This window comes from Zootoca vivipara, chromosome 2 (assembly GCF_965207765.1).
Source record: "Zootoca vivipara chromosome 2, rZooViv2.hap1.1, whole genome shotgun sequence".
NCBI lineage: Eukaryota > Metazoa > Chordata > Lepidosauria > Squamata > Lacertidae > Zootoca > Zootoca vivipara.
In genome coordinates this window covers 28,641,058-28,656,408 of record NC_142584.1, presented here as the reverse complement: position 1 = coordinate 28,656,408, position 15,351 = coordinate 28,641,058, and the positions used below count along the sequence as shown (strand labels likewise).

At 43.8% G+C, this 15,351-nt stretch overlaps 1 protein-coding gene across 2 annotated transcripts; it reads left to right on the top strand.

The window, feature by feature from the left end:
* Nucleotides 1–5,269: 5,269 nt before the first annotated feature.
* Nucleotides 5,270–14,945, top strand: SIRT7 (sirtuin 7). 2 transcript variants are annotated; one of them, XM_035104265.3, is made up of 10 exons: nucleotides 5,270–6,843; nucleotides 7,009–7,146; nucleotides 8,278–8,382; nucleotides 10,474–10,544; nucleotides 10,691–10,763; nucleotides 11,436–11,534; nucleotides 11,621–11,857; nucleotides 12,847–12,927; nucleotides 13,948–14,054; nucleotides 14,454–14,945. In XM_035104265.3, the coding sequence occupies exons 1-10, from the start codon at nucleotides 6,748–6,750 to the stop codon at nucleotides 14,653–14,655; spliced, it is 1,209 nt and encodes a 402-aa protein (XP_034960156.2). In that variant the 5' UTR covers nucleotides 5,270–6,747; the 3' UTR covers nucleotides 14,656–14,945. The 2 variants fall into 2 exon arrangements, with proteins under 2 accessions (XP_034960156.2, XP_034960155.2); XM_035104264.3 differs by having other exon boundaries at nucleotides 5,270–7,146.
* The last annotated feature ends 406 nt before the right edge of the window (nucleotides 14,946–15,351 follow it).

Sequence of the window (15,351 nt, the reverse complement as noted above, 5' to 3'; positions counted from 1 at the left end):
TTGTTGGAAGCCTGGTCACGAGGTTCTCCAAAGGAGAACCTTCTGGCAGCCTGCTTTTTTTCTGAGAGGAGGAGAATAGTTGCCCTGCCTTCTGTGCTGCTACCCAGAAGTGTTTGGTTCACAGGGAGCAGGTGGTCATCCCATTATCAAGAGGAGCATGTTGGGACTTTGGCAGTATATATTTGTCAGGCTGTCTCTCCAGGTGTGCACTTAAAACTTGGGGCTTTGCCTAGAAAACAGTGTTCTTCAGAGCAAGCACAGCTAGTGAGTCCTAGTCGAGAACACGTTCAGAAATCTTGACTGAAGCAGCATAAGAACAACATTATAATTGGCAGACACTAGAACCCTCCAGCTGTTATGATATTGCCAGCAGGATCGAGAAACTGGCATAGCTCAGGCTGGGCAGTACAGAATTTGGTGGCTTTTCAAACTGACATTCTACTAGATTTGGCCTTCACGGCTAAAGAGAAAAACTTAACGGCCAATTTTGAAGCAAAGAGGTCAAATTCGTATAAGCTGAAGGGCCAAATTCCTACCCAGCAGATACCCAGGGACAGCACTCAACAGTTTCCATTGTAAATGTTTTTTCCATCTCAGTTTAGTGAAAATTTATTCCCCGGAGTCATCTTCCGAATAACCTACTCAGTGTGAAAGTTTCACTTAGAACATCTCCTAGGTGCAAGAAAGAAAGAAAGCTTTAAATGAGGATTAGTTGTCGAACGTCCTCTTCTTGAGCTCTCTCCAACTGCAAGCTTTCCATTTGCAATGTAAAGACAGGGCTGCTCTCTACCGCCAGTGGTTCTTGTAAATATCGCAACCATTCTTTCGACATGGCAACCTGGGGTGCTTTTCTGCTGCTCTTTGAATGTGTGGACTGCAAATTTGCAGTTGGCAGTACAGGAACAAGGAAGAGCAGACTGAAAAAGAGCGGGTGTGTGTGTGTGTGGATTAAATAACAAAAAGAGCTCTGGTGTGGTTGCACACTTAGCTTTGCTGGAGATTCCACCAGAAATCATACTGGTTACTCCATACAGCAAATTTAGAAAGAATAGGTAAGAGGCTGCTATTGGCAAGGTAGCACCTTTGCCCTACTAAGGCTGTTAGGTGTCTGACCGGAAAATGATTGAATTGTATGGAGTATGTTAGGGCTGCTGGGGTCAGATGTGGGCTTGTAAGGTCTGGTAAGGCCCCAGGGATTTATGTCTCTCACTCCCGGTTTAAAAGGTTTAGAAACCATTGGAGGATTGATTATGTAGGATTGCTGGGTCCAGAGCTATCCTACCTTTTATTGTTTTTTAATCCTTCTACCTCTCTGTACATCCTTCCCTCCCATCTTCAAGCTGTGCATATTTTCTTCCCCTTGTTGCCTTCCATTTTCTAGTCCTTTGCCAAAGAAATCCAAATTCTGTGAAAACCAAACAGTTGTAATCTGAGCAAGCAATATGTATGCAAGCTTGTCAAACTGAGAAACCACAACAGCGTGTAACTTGGGTTTCCTGGTCACCAAACTGACAAGCGAGAGGTGGGGGCTGAAGGGAAATCGTAGGTCTCGTCATGACTTGCTTTTGAGAGTCACGTGAAGGGCAGTTCCATGGGCTGCCATGCTCCCTTGATGAGCAACAACTCTTGAATGCCAGCTGTCTGACCTCCGCCTGCCTCTCCACTGGCATTGGTGTGCTTCTCTGTACTGTATACTGCTCCATGGAAAGCAGGGCGACAACACCTTTGGTGGTAACTTTGATATTTAAACACAGCTTGTATGAGAAAGTGATTGAGTGGGGCTGTCTTTCTGGGGTAGAAGTTTCTTTTCAACAAACCTTGTTGACTCTTATCATGGATATATTGTCCAGAACAGTTCTTAACAGCTTGCTGGAGTTGGCCGGGCTTCCATTGCTGCTTCCTCTTAATGGGTTGTCTACTGTTTCCATCTAGATCTTGGATAGCAAGAAGGGCCTCTACTGAAAGTCTCTCCTCTAGAGTTGCAACAACTCGTGCCCTTTCCTAAAGAGGCGAGACGCTGTCCACAGCTGGGTTTGTTGGAAGAAGTTGCAGGTGCGTCACCTTGAATACAGCGGGTGTGTTATCAGGCGTGTTCTGGCTTTGGAAAGTGGGAAGGGTTGAAATGAAAGTGGTGAATCTTCCAACACCCAGGGGGCCCTTCAAACCTCCCATTCTCCCTTCATCCATTTTCAGTCCGTTTCCTACTGTTTATTATGAGTTCTTCCCATCCCAGGTGCCCCTCTCAAGCCCTTCCCCTTGATTTCTCTTTCTGGTATATAGAATTCAGAGTGTGATGGTTCTTGTTTTCAAGGTGATTGTTTGTTTGGTTTTTTCTGCTGTGAAGGGTGTTGTGTGTTTATTTCTCCTTTTTTATTATGGGGCATTTTGTTTGATGCAACAGGTGGGGAGCTTTGCTTTCTACTTAGCTGCGGAGCAAATACGTGAAGTATAATTCCGCCCACATGTGGCTGGCTTGTGGCGGGGAGGGGGAGGGGGGCTTGTTTTTATGTCGTGGTGAATTGTGTAAAAGTGATCTCTTTGATTATGGAACAATTATTTTGCTTTGGAAAAAGCAAGCAAGACTGCAGGCTGGGACTAGGGTATTTGACACTTAGGCATGGGTGGAGATTGCTCAGCGTTTGCACATGGGGAATGTGCCCTCAGGTTGGATAGCTGTGAGTGTGTGAGTGCATAGATACATGGACACACACATCACATGCATTCATGCATAAAAGTCATGCATTCCTTGTGTCAGATGTTCCTTTTGGAATCTCTTGTGCCCTTGGCACACTCCAGAGATGTTACAAGTTGGCCTTGGCAGGGGGTTGGACTAGATGACTTTCGAGGTTCCTTCCAAGTCTATGATTCTACGCTTTCTTCATATGTTACCTTTAAACAGGATTGGTATCCTGTTTATTGATGAAGCTGTACTCAGAATTGTAGCTGAGCTCCAGTGGCATCTTGCTTTCCCTTCCACTGGAAAATGCAAGCACTTATTGACAGCCCCCCCCCTTTTTTCTTTCTCTCTCACACCTTCCTGATGTCTCGAGCTATATTTTGTCGGTAAGAAAAATTTCTAATGCACAGGAAGGTCATTTCCTGTTTGATAACATTGCTGCTTTCTTTGATACCTGCAGTAGCAGGTAGCTATGGCTGCTAAAACAGAGGTTCTTCCCCATGTTGAGAGACCAGGACAGTATCTCATGGCAGTCTTGCTGTGAACGTCAGACAGGTTCTTCCAAGAGATGAGGATTTATGTTTTCCTCTCCCGCTATCTGATGTATACAAGCTCCGGACACTTGTGGCTGTCACCTGTATGAACACTGAGCAGTTGAAGTGAATAGTTTCCTCTTTCCCAATGAAGGTATGTTACTATCTGGCTAAGGTATGTTACTGTCTTGCTAAGGCAAGGGGGGTTGTTATCTTCAGAGGGTTCCAAAACAAATCCTGCTTGTCCTTGCTCTTGCCCTCACCTGCAGTTTGTTCTAAGTTTATTACACCCTTTGCCAAAATGGAATATTATGGAGAAAAACAAGACAAATAAGAATATTCAGAGCACTTAATGAGACTGGCTAAGGACTTTTCCTCCCCACCCTCCAGATGTTGAGGATAGTTCTTACGACATATTGATATAAGAAATACACTGCTGCTTTAAAATGTTTCTTAAAAGGGGTGAAGAGGAGTATTTTGATAAAAAAGAGAATCTCAATCTCCAAAGCTAATAAAACTGGAGATTAATTCTATGTGCCAGGGGTGTAATAGCATATTGTCAAGTCCTGGGGCTCTTCTATATAATGGGAGAGCCCAATGAATTAATCAGTATTTATTGCTAAATTATTGTCCTTTTTCAATCTGTAGATATCTGATAACTGTTGGGGATTTGTTGCCACAGCCCCAGTGGAGGTGTTGTTAATTTATTTATGTATATAGTGTATGTTTGTTGATATGAAGCATTCTTTATTTTGTATATGACCAATAAACATCTTTAAAGAGGCTGGTTCCTATGATATTACTGACTAAATTTAGACTGGCAGATTTGTTTCCTGTTGCTGACTGAATTGACTGAGGCTTGGATGATTTAATGCAGTGAATGTACCTTTCCCCCCCTGCTGTAGAAAAAACCAAATTTGCTTCCTCTTAGGGACTTCCCAGACAATCCATTTTAGCACAATACTTGTGCAATTATTACCCATTTGTTACAAGCAATCCTGGTAACTTCCCTCAAGTTTGTACTTCTGATGCCTTCTTCCCACACTGGATGGATATTTTCTACCTTTGTAAGTCTTCCTTCAATTAGCATATATGTTGGTGTTCTGCCTGCTGTGTGGAATTGTGTTGTCATCCCTCATGACATCAAATAATTTTTTCATACTTCGTTGCTTTCCTCCTCTACTATCCTGCTATATATATATATATATATATAACACTCTTCATAAAACAACAACAATTCTTTGCTGATTTTCTGCTGTTCGGTTGTAAAAAACCAGTTGTAACTTAAAAAAAAACAGACATTGCAGCAAGGCCATTTCCTTACCAAAGTAGACATAAGGTACTGCACTACTAGAGCTAGAGTTTGACTAGTATTAAGGACGATATTTTATTTAATTGCTTAAGAGAGTGGCTAGCTTTTGTGTGGACATGCTCAGGTCCTTCAGTCCTATGTACATCTGGAAGTCAATCTAATTCTGTGTGATTGACTTACATGTAAATGGGCCAAGGTTGGGGTCATAAATGCTGTTGACCTCAACTTTGTGATTCAGAAACAGGTCAAAGCACAAGACAATTGCCCGTTTCTTTTCTCTTGTATTGGGTAAAATCAAAGCACCATAAACTTCCTACATCCCAGACCCCTTAAAAATTATTGGTGGTTTTTACTCCACAGTGGATGTTGAGATGATGATTTATTCATCTACCACCCTTTGTGAAAGACCAAAGGGTTGTTTACAAAATAAAACATAAACAGTATGTTTCAATATGTCACGTGATAGTTATTTAAAGTACGGTACTGTAAAAAAGACGCAATGAATTTGTTTTTGTAAATTACCATGAGAAACAAATCACAATTAACAATGTAATGCATAAAAGCTGTGCTATCACACCAGAATCCCATGTATTTTGGTTTAGGCCAGTGCTGCTGGGAGGTACACACTTTCTGTCTGAAGGCAACAGTCCTTATCAGTCCCTCACTTCTCCATCAACAATTTTCCAGACCTATTCCCCACCCCCCACTCAGTTTTGGAAAATAAATCAAACAGACTGAGACTTATTTTAATGTGTTTATTATGATAAGTAATCCATGTGCTTGTGATAGGTTACTGACTTTGTGCGGCTCTTGCTTGCTCATGTCACAACATTGTTTATAGTCCTGTTATGACATCTGGAATTACAGGGCAGAACTAGCTGCAAAAGCTTCTACAGTATATGGATGGCTCTGTCTCTCTTTGTATCTTTTCTTTTAACTTGTGATATTCTTCTGTGTTTAACTCTTTAAGTGAGAAAGAGGGGAAATAAGCATAAGGGACAAAGGAAACTGTTTGATACAGTCAGATCATTAGACCATCTAACTCAATACAGTATTGTGTACACTGATGGGCAGCAGCTCTCCAGCATTTCAGAAAGAAACATTAACAGCCCTACCTGAAAATGCAAGGATCAAACCTGGGACTTTCTGCAAGTAGAACCGGGGGGGGGGGAAGGGGGGGCACTTGCTTTATATATGAAGGACCATGCTGGTAACAGCAAAGTCGCTGACTTACAGAGGTTAGGGAACCGAGCTTTCATTTCTGCTGTGATTAAAAAAGAAAACCTTGTGTCCAGCTATCTCTGTGGCAGCAAGGATGTGCACGGCTTATGGGGTACAATAAGGAACATTTGACAGCTGTCAAATAAGAGAGGGTCAGCTGCTCACTTTCTCTGCCTTCCTTACATCATTTTTTGATGCTGCCAATTGTATAGATATGACGAGATCTCTGGAGTTGCCTCAATTTCTGATTTCCCATTGGAAAAAAGTAATCACAGAAAACTGGTGCTTCACAGCAGTTATGAATGCCAGCTGTTGACTCCTTTAGCTGTAATTTCTTGCTCGACGTCAGGACTATTAGACAAAATGCTCAGATTGTACCAACCATCAGTTCATGGGCTTAAGACCTCGGTCCCCTCTTTCGGGAAAGCGACAGGAGGGGAGGTGAATATCAAAGCTGAGAACGACCTGGCCAGAACTAGCGCAGCTCCGGCGCGTCTAAGGTTGGAAAGTGCTCGGCTGCCACCACACTTTCCACTTCAATGCCAGCGCGGAGCAGCTTCGCAGGACAACGAGATTCTAGCGGAAAGATACCGGGAAGAGGCGGGCGACAGGCTAGCCCGAATGCGGACCGGCGCTTTAGATCTACTGCTTGGAAAGCGAGAGCCTCTGGCGCTTTTTCCAGCCGGTGGAGAGAGAGCCGCCATGGGCTGCGAGTCTCTTCACGGAAAAAGATGGCTGTAGAGCGGCGGCGTTCTACCCTTTGACATCTCTATGGCAGAACTCCTGGAGACATTGGACCGGAAGTTCCGGCGAAGAGCCTCTTTGGCCCTTCTAGCCTCCTTTGCGAAGAGTTCTGGCAGCGAGCCTCGTCACCTTCTGTCTCTCTCTGAATGGCAGCAAAGTAAGGGCACTCTAGCTTCTTCGGTCGCTGCTCTGGGAGGCCGGAAGCGGAAATAGCGGAAACCACCGGCAGGGCCGGTTGGTACCCGGAAGCTACCGGGACTATGGCGGCTGGTTGGAGTTTGAGCCGCTCGGAACGGAAAGCGGCGGCTCGTGCCGAGTTCCTCCGGCAGGAAGAGCAGCGGGAGCGACGGAGACAGGTACCTGCGGTTGGGGCGAGGAGCTTGTGGGTCTCTGTAGCGCTGGTGGGCGCAGGTGTTTCTGCCTTGCGCCTACGCCTCCTCCTTCCCCATCAACCGCCCCCTTCCTCTGTCTCTTTCTTTCTCTCCCTCTCCGTCTCTTTCTCTCCCGCCGTTCGGCGCCAGGTGTCGCGGATCCTGCACAAACCGGCTGCCGAGCGGAGCCCCGACGAGGCTGTGCTGCTCTCTGGCTGTCAGGAGATCGTCCGGGATCTGGAGCGACTTGGCAAAAAGCGCGAGAGGCTGCGGCGTCGGCTGGAGGAGGTGTGTGCGCCTTGCTAGCTATGCTCCCTCGATGCGTAAACGAGAGCGAGTGAGTACGGAGGAAGGAGGGTTTCTCGACGGGGCAGCCACATCAGTCGCTCGCAGGCGGCAGAAGCAACACCGAGTCACGCGTGGGGCACCCTAAGTGGACGCTAGTCTACAAACGAGCCTGTTAGTCTTTACGGTGCTACGGCGACGCTTCACTTCTGTTGAGATTAGAGTGAACGAGTGAGCTAGTGAGAAGGACGGAGGGGATGAGCATTTGGTATTACAGTATACATTTATCTGTACAGTACACATTTATCTAAGTATGTGGCATGCTTAAGAAATATGTTGTCCAAAGTAAATTCTTTCCAACACTGCTTAGTGTATATTCATGGCTTGCCTAGGCTTCTGGTTATTCTATTTTTACTACTTGACAAAACTTATTCAATTTAATATATTTAGGCAGTTTTTCCTGGGCAAATGTCCATCCACGGCTGCTTGTGGTCAAAACCTATATACACTTAGAACTATCCTTTAACAGCAACCCCACCCCCTTTTTAAAAGCAGAGCCAGGGAGAACATAGTTCAGTCAGATCATTACCTAGCTGATATATGTCATATTCGGAAGACCAGTTAAAAAGTGAAAAGTGTTTCTGAAAACCCTGCAGTGTAATTTGACTGAGGGCTTTATTTTCCTATAGGCAGGGGAGCCAGTTGCTCTTAGAGTAGCATTTAAGTTGGCTTTCAGTTGTTACAAAATCAAACTTCTGCTACAATCCAAAGTTAATGTGGTCCATGTGCTTGAAAGTAAGTTTTGTTACACCGGAATGCCTTCTAAATAAAAATGTTTAGGGTTAATGTTCTGGTTAGCCATCTCCTTGTTCTTGATGAGCTGGTCCCCCCCACTTATTCCCACATGTCATTAATGTATCCCGTTTCTGACATGTAAGACGTTTCTACTGAAGCTCTTTCTTCTATTTCATGTCCTCCTTTACAAAGCTTGTAGAGTTGAGGACAAAAGAAAGAGAGTGAAGGGAAGATACTAAAAGGCATGGCTGAGTTTATGTCACGTGATTAGAATTATACAGGGCTTAGCTGAAGTGGTCCTTTGGAAATAATTTCAGTCCCTCATTCATCCACTCTTAGGTTTGTGATGAACCTGAAGAGTTGAAAAGAAAAGTCAGTAAGCTCTCTGCAGCTGTGCAGGGAGCAAAGCATCTCATCATTTACACAGGAGCTGGCATCAGTACGGTAAGACTGTGTGGTTGGCTGTTCTAAAATCACCTGGTACAAGATCCTATAGTGGTTTGTGTTTATTAGTGTGTGGCTACACATTATGTTCACCACGCAAGAGCAGTCCAGCTCTGACTTGAGAATCCTGTAGGCTCCCTCAGCAACAGATAAATATAGAAGAAACTGTATTCAAACTACTTTTGTTCCCTCCTAGGGACAATTACCTGTTAATGAGAGAGGTAAGCAGAAATAAAACCAGCTTTTTCATCCATGCATGTTTGATTGTGATTCCTGTCCAGTGTTCTCTGTCTGTTGGTTGGGGAGTTTGCAGAACAAGAAGAGCTAGACTGCTCTCTTGTGGTGAGTATAACATGTATAACATAACTCTTGATGTGAGTTGGGCCACTTTCACAAGTGAAACAGAACAACTGTTTTGAACTTATGAAAATAGTTTGTTGTAGTATTCTTAACAGCTTTCTTATTTAGAGGTAGGGAAGAGGCTCTCCTAATCTGAAGTATGGGAAATGTGGATACTGAAATGATGAAAGAACTGTTTTGAATGTATGCAGGAAAATGGGAAGCTGTCTTATATGCAATCATAGAATTGGTGTGTCTAGCTGAGTATTGCCTATTCTTTTTGTAAGCTGCTTTGGGTTTTTTCTACTATCAAATGATATATAGATTTCATGAAATAAATAAATATACTGACTGTCAGTGACTTTTCAGCACTTCAGACAAGACCTTTGGAGCCCAATTGAAGCTGTGACCTTTTGCATGCAAGGCACAGGTGGTGGTGACACTATTGTGGAGTTGCATGAAATACTGATTTCAGTATTTCAGAAGCATTTTTAACTGATTTGGGTGGGAATTCTGGCATCTCAGAATTCATTTGATTTTGCATTAGATAGTTAGTTAGTTGCCTGACACCCTTTGAGATAGATTAAGGTTTTGCCATAGAAGAGATTTTGTTAGAACTGCTCAGGATAATAAGTGGGTGACATGCTAAATAAGTTAAAGGAATGCCTGGTGTCTCAGAGAAACAACCAGCATTTTGCATACCCACCTAAGAGCCAGTCTACATAGCCAGTCTACATATTATGTTGCTTCATGTTAAGGAGCATGTCTCTTTCAATCTAGAATACAGAAGACTCCTTTCAGAAAGCTGTCCCTAACAGGAAAGCTGCAGAATCATCATGTTCTTGCCTCTGGCTATCCCATGTTATTGGGAAGAAACGAGCATTTTATCAGACTTGCCTTTGGCAAAGCAGCTTTTGGACAGTGGGAGATGCTGTTTGGCTGGCTGGGTTTTTCCATCCTGTTATGTTGTACAACTACCGCATTTTTCCATGTATAAGACTGGGATTATTTATTTTAAAATTAAGTTAAAATTTGGGGGTCGTTCTATACACGGATACTGCAGCGTGGTGACGGGCGATAGGTTGCTGCGGCTTGCAGGAGATTGTCATCTTTGATTGGCCGGTTGATTGGTGGCTGCGGCAAGGTCTGTTGTGGATTTGCTGCCGCTGTGGCAATTTGGCGGGCGATTGGTGGGTGCTGTTGGCGACCGTGCATGCGATTGGTGTCATCGGCAAGGTGTGAGAATGTCTAACAATATAGTTATTGTTCTATAAGGTCTATAACTCTGGGCAATCCCCCTCAAAAAAAGCTCAACAACTCTTGGCAATCTCCTCCCATTTTCTTAATTTGGAGTCCCCCAAAATACAGTCTTATACTGTATATACATGGAAAAATACGGTAATCTGCTTTAGCAATTTGTGAGGCAGAAGAGCAGGGCCGATTAATCACATGTTTGCCATGTGAGCAGCATATGAACCTTTAGTGCCCTAGCTAGGAAGAGGTTTGGAATAAGATTTTTCCTGATGGAAGAAAATGTTGAGGCCATTTCTCAGGCAGATTTCAGTATGGTGTTAGTTGACATGCTTGCATCATGAAGGGCTTTCAATTTTGGGCGATGGGCAGTGAAGAGATGTCTGAGCAGGAGACTATGGGGGTTGACAGGGCTTTTAGGATATGACAGACAAAGTTGCTGATGAGTGTGGCTGTGTATTGCTGAAGGTCCCCTTTCTCTTATGTCTCCTGGTAACACAGGCAGCCTCAATTCCTGACTACAGAGGCCCTAATGGGGTATGGACAATGCTGCAGAAAGGGAGGAGTATCAGGTAACCAAAACTTGACCATTCAGATGCTTGCCTGGTGCTTGGGAAATTTCTTAGAAGATCATTTCGGCCTCCTCAGAGAAGGCTCTACTGGAACATGTGTGATTGGCTACTGTTATTTAATACAGTTTTTTCTCTCCACTTGCCAGGGCTGTGGATCTGAGTGAGGCAGAGCCCACACTCACCCACATGAGCATCACCTGTTTGCACAACCACAAACTGGTAAGGCTGCATATTAGTCAATCCTATACTCCCGGGGGCAAAAGGAGATGGCACCTGTGGGGAACCTGGTTGAGGCATGAAATGGATATTGAGTCTGGAGAATCTGGGATGATGGAGAGCCTCTCAGTGCAGAGGATAAGGCCATGCACACCCTCCCTGCACAAATACTGTATTGTTAGACAAAGTGAATCAGATATGGGGCTTAGAGTAGCAGGGAAATAGACAGTCTTTGTATGTGTGTTTTAGGCTGGCACTGATGACTCCGAAAATGAACCTCCCTGTTAGTTACTTGGTTCCTGCACAGGATGGAATTATAGGTTGAAGTGATAGCACATAAATAGATATTACTTGCTGTAAAAAGCAGCCAGAATCCACGAAGAATTAACAGGTTTGTGGTATATTGTATGGGAGGTTTATAGGCTGTTTAACACACTCTGTACTTTCTAAGCTTTATCAGGCAACCACATTTATCCACTGTCTCGCCGCTCCTGCCAATCAGCTATATCTCCTCCAGTTGTTTTGGCAGAGCAGTGACAAAGGGAGGGGAAGGTTGGCTATTTAACATGCAAACTGTGCAGGTCATATCTTGACTGCTGATAAAGGGAAACAAGAAGTGACTTCCTTTTAACTGTACTTTCTCCATTCTTAACACTCTTTATTTTCCCTGTTTAGGTAAAGCATGTGGTGTCACAAAACTGTGATGGGCTCCACTTGCGCAGTGGGCTCCCTCGGGAAGCCCTGTCTGAGCTGCATGGAAACATGTATATAGAGGTGAGCATAGGCAGAGAGTGGGGCTTAGTGTACCATAGTACCATAGGGAATGATAACTGAGATTCTGTGCTTCCATTCAAAATTAGGTTTGCACATCCTGCACACCCAATCGTGAATACGTGCGAGTGTTTGACGTGACGGAGCGCACAGCCTTGCACAGGCACCATACCGGCAGAGTGTGCCACAAATGTGGGGCACAACTAAGAGATACAATTGTACACTTTGGGGAGAAGGGCATCTTGCAGCAGCCCTTGAACTGGGAGGCAGCAATAGAGGCTGCAAGCAAAGCAGATGTGATCCTGTGCTTGGGATCTAGCTTGAAGGTAAGGTAGGAGAAAATGTCATTCAATGTATAATTGCACTATACTCTGTAATGGTTTTATTTCAAAAATTCTAGAATTATATTGGAATCGGCAGTCTGACACCCCAATTTATAGTCTTTAAGGTTTATTGTGAAAGTGTTTGCAAAAATAGAAGTTGCTGCAATGTAGGCACAAATATGTATGTATTTCTCCCTTTGAAGCTTCTTAGAAATGTAACAATAGAATCCTTTGAGAATATTTTCCTGTGTCATTGGTTATAGCCAAATATATGTCGGGGAAGGTTATGGAAACAGATTTCAAATATCTGGTCAAATATAGGAAGCCCTTTAAAAAATTAAGTCTGAAAAGGCAAGCGTTTCACAAGGCAACTTGGTTTGTGTCTTGACTTGCACCCCCCCCCTTTTCAATTAGAGATTAAAACAGGAGTGGGAAACCTTTGGCCCTACAGACGTTGGTGAACTGCAATTCCCATCAGTTCTGACAAGCATGGCCAGGGATGATGAGAGTTGTAGTTCAGCAACATCCAGTGAGCCAAAGGTACCCAAACCTGGATTAAAGTAAGGATGTATACAGTTAAGTGGTTCATAGCTAAATAACCCAGAATATATATATTTTTAAGTTTGATGTGCTTTCGAACTGCTAGGTTGGCAGGAGCTGGGACTGGGCAACGGGAGCTCACCCCGCCGCGGGGATTCGAACCGCCGACCTTCTGATTGGCAAGCCCTAGGCTCAGTGGTTTAACCCACAGCGCCACCCGCGTCCTGCAAAAATCCTGCAAAAGCCTTGGCAACCATGTAATCCTGGAAGTTGGTACCAGAAGACTGTTCCGGCTTCCCACTTCCCTTCTAAGTAGTTTGCAGTAGGCATTGGTTAAAGATTAACACAAATGACTAAAGATGAACTGTGTTGCCACGTATCTCAAAGTTTGGGACTCCTTCCCTCTTCTAGCACTGATGAATATTTTGGTTGTGTTTTCCTTCTCACAACAGGTTTTGAAGAAGTATCCACATTTGTGGTGCATGAGCAAACCACCCAGACACCGCCCTAAACTCTACATTGTAAATCTCCAGGTTAGTTCGAGCCTTGTCATTCATGGGCAGAGCAATTTGCTCTGGTGATATATGCAAGTGTATATGATTACTTTAGTTGCTTCCATGTGTTTATAGGGTAGGGGCCAAAGATCAGGGTTTATTCTGTCATGTAGCTGGATTTTGTCATGCATTTTGTGCATTATCAAAAAATTGCACAATGTGAAGTATGTTTTTTGTGAAGTTGGGAATATGGGATTGAATAAGGAGCTAAGTAGTTTCTAAGAGAGAAATAGATAAGAAAAGAAATGTTTAGGTTTAAAAGATATACAAAAAATAAGCAATTGACGTGTCTGAATAGAACGTATGGAACATCCCTATGGACCAAAACTCTCTCCATTGATTGGTCCATGGCTGATAACACACTTGTCCTCCTATTCCATGTTGTCACCGGCAGCCCCAGCAGCACCAGCTGGCAAGGGGGCTGCAGGGCGGAGCTCTTCCGCTCTGCCTGCTGATGGGTTGGAATGAATGGGCAATAGCTTGGCAACCTTCCCGAGTGGCAGTTGCGGTGCCCCATGAGCATCGAGCATGACAGAGAGTGGGACTGGGAATTGATCAGGAGCAAGTATCTTGGTAAAGCCCATGCAGAGGGCTCCGTAGCAACCAGCCATTGCCAAATCTGCTCTTCAGTCTGCCCATGCGACCATTGGGAGATTTTCTGGGTCAGGGAGGGAATCTTGAAATTTTGTGTCCAGGGCAAAGACCCCTGTGGCCCCATCCATGCTATGCCACTGCCTAGAAGCCATCTGGTGGATTCTTACTTATCATTGGTTGAAAGTAATTCTGTAACAAGCCACATGGTCAGATTTCAAAGAAATTTTATGTTGTTCACATGTTTATGTTGAAGTTTTGTTCCTTTGCCATGGGATAAACATGTTACCAACGTTTTTACAATAAAAGTGAAAACCTAGTACGTGACACGTGAAGATGATTGTGAATGTCATGGTAGCAGTGCTAAGTCAGTTCACTTCATTCACAGTATTACTGTTCTGTCTACAGTGGACACCAAAGGATGATCTGGCAGCCCTGAAACTTCATGGGAAATGTGATGATGTGATGAAGCTATTGATGGAGGAGCTGGGGCTTCCCATCCCTTGCTATGACAGGTCAGCAAAGAGAGTGCTCGGCTTGAGCACTGTGCCCTTATACACTACTTCATGTTTGTAGATAGTAGCAGATTTTTGAATGAGCAGAGTCTAAATGTAGGTTCTTCTACATTTAATCTAAATGTTGGCTCTTATCTGCTTATACAGTATCATATACAGAGGTTTATAATTAAATATAGCTTCTTGTTTCTTCATAATGTGATGTAATTTAAACATGGCTTGTATCAGTATAGAAATATGCGCTGAGCATATTTGCACTTGTGAGGACTTGCAGTCCAGCCCCATTTTACTGGAGAATATCATGCATGGTTCTAAACACACCCTTTCACTTGATACTTGGGCCTTATGGTAATTCTCTGGGTGCTGCAAACTTAATATTACATATTATTGTGCTTGCAGAACAAAGGATCCCATTTTTTCTCTGGCTGTTCCTCTGCAACCTGAAGAAGAAGGCAGTCATAGCAGGAGAGCTGTGGCTCCACCAGCAGGTCTTCATGAAGTGCAGCTGGGAGAGCAACAGCAGACACCCGTGGGTCCCCTTTCTGGCGGCTGGTTTGGCAGGGGCTGTGCAAAAGGCACCAAGAAGAGAAAAGTGTCTTGATAATGGAATTATAAGGGTGTGGTGTGGTTTTTTTTTAACCTTGAGGACCAACTGAAGTTGCTAAAATCAGGACAAGACGTTTACATCTGCACCGGATTTGACCAGAATTGCTGGGCTAACTGGAAAAAACACAGCTGCTATTTTCATAAATGTTTTGTATAACTACTCAGTTTGTAAACAGAGGCTGAAGCCTAGCTTGGTTTCTGCTGTGGCTGAGGAGAGGTTGGTGTTTAATACTCAGGGCTGTCAATTATTAAATATTATTAATAAAATAAAACAATAAAAGCCAATAGCTGTGGATTTTGTAGCACGCTGGTTATATTCCCACACTTGTGTTGGTGTCAGCAATGCTGATAACCCACCACATTTGGGTGTGCATGTTTTATCTAAACATGGGTCTGTTACAGCAAGGGTTACATTCTCAGAAGATGTGCAGTACAACATTGCTAGATTGTTGCAAGTGGTCTTGAGGGTAGGGTTGTCACCCGTCCTGTATAATACAGGATTGCCCTGTATTTCAATGTAAAATGCTACGACCTGCATTCAGTACAGGACACAGCTTGTCCTGTATTTCCTCTCTTTTTCTCTCTGCCAAGTTAGGGATCCTCTCCAAATGCATGTGTGCAAAAGGTCATGTATTTAAGCTCTGGGTAACAAAGCAGAGACAGATTTACAAATTCATGTGTAAGTGTGTGT

What these genes read in the sequence shown, in the direction of transcription:
- SIRT7 (XM_035104264.3), top strand. Translation starts at nt 6,748, where the DNA reads ATGGCGGCTGGTTGGAGTTTGAGCCGCTCGGAACGGAAAGCGGCGGCT. An exon ending in TGCGGCGTCGGCTGGAGGAG is followed by an intron (nt 7,147 to 8,277) that starts GTGTGTGCGCCT and finishes ATCCACTCTTAG; the next exon opens with GTTTGTGATGAACCTGAAGA. An exon ending in TCTACATTGTAAATCTCCAG is followed by an intron (nt 12,928 to 13,947) that starts GTTAGTTCGAGC and finishes TTCTGTCTACAG; the next exon opens with TGGACACCAAAGGATGATCT.